Source organism: Austrofundulus limnaeus, unplaced genomic scaffold, assembly GCF_001266775.1.
Source record: "Austrofundulus limnaeus strain Quisiro unplaced genomic scaffold, Austrofundulus_limnaeus-1.0 Scaffold351, whole genome shotgun sequence".
NCBI classification, from domain to species: domain Eukaryota; kingdom Metazoa; phylum Chordata; class Actinopteri; order Cyprinodontiformes; family Rivulidae; genus Austrofundulus; species Austrofundulus limnaeus.
In genome coordinates this window covers 162,267-172,743 of record NW_013952753.1, presented here as the reverse complement: position 1 = coordinate 172,743, position 10,477 = coordinate 162,267, and the positions used below count along the sequence as shown (strand labels likewise).

At 37.5% G+C, this 10,477-nt stretch overlaps 1 protein-coding gene across 1 annotated transcript in view; it reads left to right on the top strand.

Moving 5' to 3' along the window:
- bach2b (BTB and CNC homology 1, basic leucine zipper transcription factor 2b) overlaps positions 1-1,468 on the top strand; it is an 88,868-nt gene extending 87,400 nt beyond the window's left edge. Inside the window, exon 5 of the mRNA XM_014022967.1 lies at positions 636-1,468. Coding sequence (XP_013878421.1) covers positions 636-1,100 — 465 coding nt within the window. The 3' untranslated portion in view covers positions 1,101-1,468. The remainder of the gene's footprint in view (positions 1-635) is intronic.
- Positions 1,469-10,477: the final 9,009 nt, after the last annotated feature.

Sequence of the window (10,477 nt, the reverse complement as noted above, 5' to 3'; positions counted from 1 at the left end):
AGGTGCAGGACTACTGCCCCCCCTTTTTTTTCCACAACATGTCGCCTGCCTGGATCTGTTTTTATCTCACTCTGAAGCACGGAGAAGTGTCACAGGTCAGCTTGTTTCAACTGCTTTTTACGTTGTGGTCTCATTTCCGGACTCAGGCATTATGTGAATGAAGCTGATATTTCAGTTAAAATACACAAGTAAAAATATTTTTCCAAGTATAGTACTACCCCCCAAATTTATGGATGATATTATGGATTTAATTTTACGTATTATACTTGAATAAATACGGTAATTAATAAAATTAAATAAGCGTCTCACAACCTGCTCTGCCGCTATAAATAAGTTTGCCACCTCTCCCTGTTATATCGCGTGTGGGTCAAAATAAACATAATAATATATGGGTTGACTTAAATGAGTTGAACAGTTTTCCACTTTCTTGTGTTGCATCACAAACCCGAGTGTGCACTGCTATGTATACAAGCTTGAAATTTGACATGAACAAATTTTGTTGGTTGTTTGGCTGGAGGAGGTGTTGCCTCATCGTACAAGTGCTTCGAATGGAGAGGGAGCGATGTTGTCGTGTGTCGAGCCCATTAGACTTCAGCAATGAATGGAAGTCAAAACCAAACTTTGTGTGTTTGCAGGTCTGTGAGAAAGAGAAGTTGCTGACTGAGAGGAACCAACTGAAGGCCTGTATGGGCGAGTTGTGGGAGAACTTCTCCTGCTTGTCTCAAGAGGTGTGCCGGGATGTCCATCTGAGCCCAGAACAGGTACAGTCCCTCCACCATTACTGCCCCGTGCTGCGGCCCTCCAATTCCACTGCCAATGAGTCRAGACCCTCCCTCAGCATCCCTGCCACCAGCAGCATTGACCTCACCACCCACTCTGGCTCAGCCACTCCAGAACCCATCTTCCATGGGTCCCCCAGCTCGTCAGAGAACCAGCCTAATGGGGCTGATGGAGTTCCAGATGCTCAGGACACCAGCTTGTACTCAGCATCAGAGTTGTCTGTGGAAATCTCCAACCAGACAGTAACAGTGGATTTTTGCCAGGAAATGACAGACAAATGTACAACTGACGAGCAGCCAAGGAAGGACTGTACCAAGTAGAGATGGTTTGATTTCTGTTTGTGTTGAATGTTTTTGTATTATTTAATTTGACACTTCTGACAAACCCTTCCTCTGGGTTGTGAGATGTTCAGCCTCTGCCAGTGTTCACTCAGAAACAAGCTTTGTTTTGATGTCTTTTGTGCTTTTTTTTTACTCTTTTAGTTTTGTTTTTGTTTGAATGGTCGACACTAATGTTGTCTTAATAGCAGCAATACTGTTCTACAGGCGTTCTCCTTTTAACATGACAGAGTGGGAACCTCTCACCAAACCTTTCCAATGGTGCTATACTCACCCCAGCAGTAACCTCTACAGTGGAGACTCTGTCATTCATGTGTCACAAATCAAAGTGAAACCTCATTGGACCTAAACAGCAACTCTCTTTTCATTTTTGTGCAAACTACGTCTCTGTCYCTGTCTTAGTTTCTCTCTTCTCTTTTTTCCCCCCACTCTGTATCTCCAGTTGTTTTCACATATCTTCTGCAGCCCTGACATCTTCTCACTGTGCTCTRGAAGGAGTGCATGTGAGAAAACAAGTGTCTGCAGCGTTACAGGGTGCGACTGTTGGAAACTGGTTGGCCAGGAAATAGGTAAAACTATTGTAGCTTTTTAGCTGCATTTTRCACTTCCGGTTATTCCTTTTGGTGTGCACAGCTTTAAAAGCTCTTTTGCTGTGCATCTCCACCCACATCAAACACACCTCTGCAAAAAAAAAACTCATTACTTTCAGCTCTTGTTTTGATACATTTACCCTCCATTTTGCTTCTTGTAGCAAATTTCCTCAGAGTCATTTACTGTATAACACAGCTTTCACACAATTTCTCAGCAGATTCTGATGTTATCAGTCCATTAAATGGATGTTATTAGCGGTTATCAGTCCCATAGAATGGCTTCAGACTGTCCAGACAGTGCCCCCTAGTGGGTTAATAAATTAATGACATTGAATGTGTAAATAACCAAAACATATTTTAATAAATATTTTGTCCAGGGTGGGGTGGGTGTGATTTTCTTGCTATTTATGCCTGATCTCGATCCTAGCTCTCCTGCTCTCTAATCCGGTACTCTACCCATTGCCCTACATTGGACCTGCAATAATGGTCTACTTTATCGAAGGCCATGACCATTTTCTCTAAAATTAACCTTACTGGTTTTATGCCTCATATTAACCTTAGTGGCTTTATGCCTCATACAAGCCAGCCGGTTCTGACGTTATCAGTCCATTCAATGGGACAGAGAACCCACTAGGAGTCATAGTCTGGACATTCTGAAGCCATTCTATGGGCCTGCYAACRACTAATAACATCCATTTAATGGATGATAACATCCGAAGCGGGTGCAATTTCTTCTTTCAGGTTTACTCAAATTTTACTCGTCAGTATTTGGGACTGTAGGCTCAGATGTATTCTGTCATAAGAAGAACTCCTGAGAAGTTAGAAAACAGCTCCAGTTTTCTAGAACAGTGGTTCCCAATGTTGAAGTAGGAACCCACAGTGGGGTCCTGAAACGTCAACATCTTGAAAAGATTTCTGAATTAATTACATTTAAAAATGACTACTAATAACAATGTTTTTGCCCTGTTGTTACAAAAAGAACAAGGTTTTTGTGCTTAAAATGGATAAAAGTAGCATAATGAATATTGTTACTATGCCTTTGTTTATTTGACCTGATACCAGTGTTTTTAGTTAAGGACACAGGTGTCTCCTGCTGTTATTTTGTGGGTCAAAAGCTAAAATGTTTGGGAATCACTGCTCTAGAACACTGGTTCAGCTTCTCGCCCACAAAATAACGGCAGAAACTTGTTCAGTGACCTATAGGTGGTTCCTGACTGAGACAGGTTAGACGATATCATCACAATTTTCAACACAACTTTTCAAAATTTAAGCTACAGGACTGTGAGCCTCTGCAACCCCATCAGGAAATTTAGACCCCCTTTGAAACATTTTGGTGAATCTTTCACGAAGGGTGTTCACAAACTWGTTTCCAACAGTCGCAGTCCAGTGGCCTAACGCTGAACTTCTCAAACAGACTACCTAGTTATCTGCCACTCTCACTCATTCATTTCTGCTATATATTTAGTTCTGTGCTGACAATGAATCTACATGGATGAATTGTTTAAACTCATCATAAAAATTATGTAGCATATTTTTTCCAAAAAGTTCTTCCTCTGTATGTTCAGCACTCTGGAGTATTTTTTATTGTGAGAACAAACAGTATCTCCTGCTGGGAATACATGTGTTAACACCAGCCCCAGTTCTGCTCTCATCCTACAGAGTTTCTCTGATGTCTCTGTGTGAAAACAGTCTCCTAAGCCTCATCTACTTGACTCCAAATAGTTTTACAAATTGAGATATTTTGCTGTGTTTCCACCTCTTGTCTAAACACAGATTTAAGAAAAAAAAACTGAAATATTTTTTGGTAAATSTTTGCAATGGAGAAGTCTGGAGCTTCTCGGAAACAGCCTGTTTCACTCACTTTGTGCTTTAAAAGCCCAAATAACAATGRATCCATTTTAACCATTTTTCTACATCTGTCTTGCTCAATTTTAGCTTTTTTTTTTACCGTCAAACTCTGATTGTGTACTGAACAGGGAATAGCTAAGAGGAAACTCGAAACAATATTAACGAAAATATTGAGATTTGGGAGACTCTTTAGCCAAAGCCACTCGTAGAAATACYGCATCTCTTCCTCTGCAGTGGAAATTTTCAGCAGATTCTGATGTTACCAGTCCATTAAATGGACATTATTAGCGGTTATCAGTCCCATTGAATGGCTTCAGTTTGTCCCGACATTGCCCCCTAGTGGGTTAATATATGAATGATATTGAACGTTGAGACTGTCCCGACATTGCCTCCTAGTGGGTTAATATATCAATGATACTGAATGTGTAAATTACCAAAACTTATTATTTTGTCTGGGGTGGGGGTTKCTGTTTTCTCTCTGCCCTTGCCTGTTCTTGATCCTAGCTCTCCTGCTCTCTGGTCTGGTGCTCTACCCATTGCCCTACATTGGGCCCACAACAATGGTCTACTTTATCGAAGGCCATGACMATTTTCTCTAAAATTAACCTTACTGGCTTTGTGCCTCATATTAACCTTAGTGGTTTTCAGCGGATTCTGACGTTATCAGTCCATTCTATGGGACAGAGAACCCACTAGGAGCCACAATCTGGACATTCTGAAGCCATTCTATGGGCCTGCTAACGACTAATAACGTCCATTTAATGGATGATAAGATCCATTCTGAAGCCATTCCATGGGCCTGCTGACGACTAATAACGCCCATTTAATGGATGATAACACCCGAAGCGGGTGAAATTTTTAGCCACGTGGTCCTGTTTTTACAGGTGCTGCTGTGTTGTTTTTTGGAACCAGAGTCTGGGCACTCTCAACGAGAAGCTTCAAGTAGTCTCACGTGCATATTCACCATGTTGAGACCTTTATTTACTAGTAACAATCTAATTACAGCTAAATATATTAGAAAATGAATATTTGAACAGCAAAATAAGAGGTATATTTTTAACTTACCAAAAGCAATACTTTGTTTACGTGGAGTTGGCGTTCCGTATAATTTGTACTAAAACCAGCCAACAGGGAAGCTGGTCCTGTCCAAGTTTCAACTTCAAAGTTCAGGTCAGATGTATAGATTAAATTGTAAAACAGGATGTTCCTTCTCTGTACTTTGATGTTTTTTTAATGTGGACATTATCACCACCTAGTGGAGCGTTACAGGCATCACATCATTTTTATTAAAACCACACGGATGAAACAAAGAAATAAAAAAGTATTCTTTAAAAGAACTATCTGGAGTCTTGTAGACGGGTTCTTAGCTTCCTCTACCTCTTTCTGTCCCATTGTTTCTCTTTTTCTGTTTCTTCTGTGAATAAATCTCAGTGGCCCCTTTCGTCACAGCAATTCAAACTCAGGAAAAAAAATATTCTCTGAATGTTCAACCGAATTTAAAAAAAGAGAAAACAGCTTCTGTACGTGGAAAAAAATGTTACGATGCAGTGAGACTGTATCATGTTCATATGCAAAAAAAAAAAAAAAATGTCTGCAAGTGTGTCACATTTGTATTTGTGTACAGGATAACTTTGTACATGCTGTAACTGAAAACATTCCTCCTATGCCTTCCACAGCACTGAACTGAATGGAGAAAAAAAGGGGTTTTGCAGGTGATTCRATGGTTATTTTTTATTTCCCACTCATTAGCAATACCATTGTATTTTGATGTTGTGATATTCAAGTGCTTTTATGGCAGGTGTGTATATAGTACGGAGCATGATGACTGTAATGGTGATTTGTGTCCAGGTAGAGGTTTAGACATTTCTTTTACATTGGGGTCATATCAAGCAACTTTTAAGGGAATTTTTGCTTTGCTGTTTCCTGACCTGCCTAATGAGTTCTTTCCATCATGATGRGTGTTCTTCTACTCAGGAAATCAGCGTGATACACGTGCAGAAACAAACACACACATTCACACACATAGAGCACATGAAGACCCTGACATTTACACAGTTTGAGCCCCTTGCATGCATCAAAAAGCAAACATTCTAGAAATGTTTTAAAAGCAGCTCTTTTGCTTTTCACTCTTCCTTAATGTGAAAATCTTCCTGTGTTTGTTTCAAGAAACGTTGAGGAACTTTAGTTTCTTCTCAGTATTTAAAGATTTTGTACACTCTCACAACTCTTTTTAACTTTGTTACCATTTGATGTTCAAACACAGTCAAAGAGCAACTTAAAAGTTACAAGCTACAAAAAGTGGGTTTTTTTAAATGGGGGTGGGTTGGGCAAAATTTAGGCATTTTGCTTTAAGCACTCAGAGCCTTTTAGCACTTCTACGAGGGTGTTTGTTTTTGTTTGTTTGTTTTAAAGCCCCTGAAAAGTCAAAGACTGGAGCACTTAAATCCACGCTGCAGGAAAAAAATGTTCTTTGAATTAAGTTTGAAATAAAATCGGTGAAAAATTGGAAGCTGAGGTTTAGTCGAAGCGTGTTCACACTTTTTAGTTTTGCTTTGAATAAGCTAAATAATTTGAAGACGTGGATACGCAATGTCCACGATTTAACAATCATAAAATAGTAACTTGTTTGTGTTTGAACATCCTTTGCGATGTGCATGCATGCTGACTAGAAATATAAGCTTAGTTAGTTGGTCTAACTTTTGTTTTGCCTTGTAAATTCTCTTTGAAACTACCTGCTTTTAAAACGGTAGCCTTTGTTGTTTTTTATTTGTATGTATAAAGATGTTTAATTATGTCATTAGAGATTATCTAGAGGGAAGAACACGCAGGACGTCATAATTCAGCTGTTCTCTTTAAAGCCCCATTCCAAAAAGCACCAACTTTTAGTCAAACAAGTTTACTAATAAATAYGAAGAAAAGAGGCATTATTAATGTTCTAACTTGTAAAAATAGTATTTACTGTATATTTACTATAGGAAAAACAGAACTAACTAATGGTTTTATTGGCCAATAAAATTAATTGTTCAATAAAACAAATTGTTTAATTATTATTATTTTTTAAAAATAACAAAATGTTTGTAGTTGTTTCTTGTGGCCCTTGGTCTATTTTGCTGATAAAACCTTTGGTTAAACTACAAAACCAAACTATTGTAGGAACTAAAAGCTTTCGGCCATAGGTCACTTTGTACCCACTTTAACCTACTTTATATTCTGTTTAGCAAACTTAATAATGCCGTTTACTCTAATATTATTAGGGGTCCAAGCCCGCGGACCAGGGTGAYGCAGCTGCAAAGCAGCAGCGTTTCCATGTCTCCAGCGGAACATGGAACCCTATTTAAACTGTTCCGTTTATTATTATTATTATTTTTCTTCCGTTGGTAAAACTCAAACTGCAGCCTAAACTGCAGGGRCTACAACAAAGATTTTAACAAGGTAGTTAAATAGGGTTACGAGTACGGAGGAGAAAAATAATCAGACATGTAAACCTATAGGGGGCGCCATAATCAAGGTCTTTGCATTGGTCCTCTGCCTTCTAAACCATAAGTCACAAAATATTTTGGCTTATAGCATCATAATCCCTGGACACCAATGAGTCAAATGGTATAGGCCACGCCTATTTCTGCCTAATTTTTTTTCTACAGCGCAAAATTAGCAAAGGCTACTTTTGGTTTTGTTTTAATGATTTAAAGTCCGATCACCACGAATTTCACCATCCTGTATCTAGTTATTATTATTGTTATTATTATAATTATTATTATATAGTGAAATTATGTCTAGACGTTGGCTGTTTGCTTAAAAAAATGATTTCAAGACAGAAGAAATTTTAAATTCTGTTCTGTTTTAATCAGTCTCTTAAAAGAAAATGGACCAACAGCAGATRGTGGCTTTAAGACATTGTGCATCTGAAATGGTAACAGTTTTGTGTCCTGTTGGAACACTTTGCATAAAGTCAGAGTGTGTTTTTGCAAACGTAAAAGCGAACGAGCAACACTTTCCCAAGGTTAACCAACTAAAACACTTTAGTGAACCAAACAATGTTCTAGATTTCTGATTTCAGTCAAATGTTTTCAAATTTCTGAAAAACTTTCTTTTAACAGTCCCAACCTTCCTCACGAGGAAACGTAATTCCACCCTCTGAAATTCTGGGCGTTTATGAAACAGCTTAGATTAAAGCCATAATTTCACCGCAGGGATCAGAGAAGCAGCTTTATTTTCTCACAACCTCAGAAATGATCGAATATACAGATATTATTCTTTTATTCATGTTCTCTGAGACACGTTGGAGTGAAAAAAAAAAAGTTCAAAAATGTTTCTTTTGCTTCTGTCAGACACCTGGTTTCATGTCGCARCAGTCTTTTAAGAAGTGAAGTTTGAATTTAAAAAACAATATTTCAAATTCTGGAAACCAAGAGGAATGTTATTTGATGAGCTTTGGAGTGGGGCTTTAAAGTTTGACTGAGAGGTTTTTTTTTTCATTTCCACAACTTTTACTGATGTAAAACTAGGATATAGATGAATTATGATCTTATTTGTGGAATTGTGTCACACGGTGGGATCAGAGAATTTCCTGAGTGTTTTTTATTATCCTGTTTTTAACTTGTTAGGACTGCTCCGTTTTGTAGAATGCACACACACACACACACACCAGCATACACACCAACACACATGCACACGTTAAGGATACACACATGTTGGCTCAGCCTGAGTTTGGAGCAGTGGTGATTCTCTGGTAACTCACACGGCTTTACATGTTTTCTGTGTGCTTTTCTTTTCAAACACATTACTCACAGTATTTGTCCACGATGCCGTTTTACGAGGCTTAAAAAAAGAGAGAAAAAACTCAGCGTGATCTACATTAGATGCTTTATTCTGCACATATTATGCAATTCATCTTCTAATCATTTTCCTACCTTAAGAAAGCTGATGTTGGATGAGAAAGCACAAGTGTTTTTTTTTTGTTTGTTTTTGTTTGGAAAGAATTGGTCCATTACATTTGTAATGTAGCTAAAATGACTCAGAAATAATCTGTTTGAATTTAAATTGATCATTTCAACAATCTGACCCAGACATTCCCAAACAAGTAATAAGATTAGGGTCTAGTTTAGTGTCCTCTTCCACATTTTTTGGCTTAAAAAAATCAAGCTTAAATAAAAAGATGAGACGTGAAATTTAATTAAGCTACAAAAAAGTTTGGTTTGAAACTTAAATATGACTTTTTTATTGGGATTATTGTRTCACTTTTGTCATTTCAGCCTGATCTGATAGTGATTTTAAACTYTGTGATTGTGTTGTTAGAACAAAGKGCACATCATCATCCTCTTCATCTCATTTGATCTTTTTAATCTCCCTAAATACATGTTTCAATTTGAGAACRTCTCCCTTTTTGGCAACAATATCTATGATGTAATGATTTCAGCTGCTTCATGTTGGAATTGTGGCTGAAATGTAAAAATACTGATGTGTTTAAACCAAAGCTGTTACTGGTGGTCAGTCAGGCTGAATCTTTTCTTAATATTTGGATGAACTTTAAGTCTCAGGGTGCTAAAGATTTCCCTTCAAAGCAGACGATGTCTTTTTAAACCTTCATTGTTTTAACTCTTACAAAAACATTTGGTTGTTTAAAAAAAAAGCTAAATTTGATTTTTAGTGGTCACATCGTTGGAGACGAGGTGTCAGAGACAGAATATTATTTTGCTTTCAGGGTTTGTTTATTTTCACCAACCTGTTAAAGACAGGAAGTAAGCTGATTGGTTTGTAGAACAGAGGGAGTTTGGTTATTGTTCAACCAAAAAGTGTTTTTTTTAAAAATGCTGAAAAGCTATGCAGAACAAGGCAGATGCTGAGAATTTTCCTTCAGTTGAAGTTTTTATTTTGTTTAAAATTTAAAGGGAAAGTCTGGTTAAAAAAAAAAAAGAAAAAAGATTTGAAGTAATGTTCTGTCAAATGCTTAAAAGCAGTCAGTATTTTATCAGCTGTGACATCAGTCAGAGCTCAGTGGGGAAAAGGCTCAAAGTCATCCAGGGAGTTTTTTTTATTATTCTTATTGTCGTCGTTGTTTTTCCAGGCTTTTAMAACATCTGCTTCTCAAAAATGACAGTTCTGGTGTGAAAGATGGCTACRTTAAAAAGGACATGTCATGCAAAATCCACTTTCTTAGACCGTACATTTTGTTGTGGACTTGGAGTCTCAAGTAGCCAGAAAAGCTGAAATTTAGTCTCTCCTGGTGCTGCAAAGATATCTTTGTGTTCTGTTTGGCTCAGGTTTAATTTACACTACATGCGTTCCGACCTCCGCAGCAAATACACACTCATTATAATCAATGAGAGTGTTTACACTGGCTGCGCAGGGCGGCAGTGAGCAGACGGCGATCCGTCAAAATTTGCCGGACGCCGGAGTCAATTTTTAAAGATTACGTCACACCAACAGGAAGAGAAACGAGCACAACATCTGTATTTTCAAAATAAGACACTATTCGGCGGGATAATTTGATGGAATAATGTCGCAATTGCAGCTATATTAATAAATATACAGATGTATTTCTACACAAATGCTGTCAGAATGTATCGCTCTGTTTGGGAAGTAGATGAAAACATGTAGCATGAAGCATATATGTACACACACAAAACACATGGATTTTATTTTGAAATCAGAAGTTTCAGAAAAACGACAGCGAGACAGTTTCAACATAGATATCAAAAGCTTTTATATCAATGTTTTCAGCTGTATTTGGAGTTTGTCTTTCACAGAATTACTTATATGTGACCCATCACATCGAAACGAGGATTAAGTCTAAAAGTGGTATGGAGAAAAAGGCAAATATAGTGTTTTGACTAAAATGTTATTAAAATTGCATTTTGTCAAAATATAAGGAATATCTTATCAATGTATCATCTGAATGAACTGTTTGAAATATAAACATAC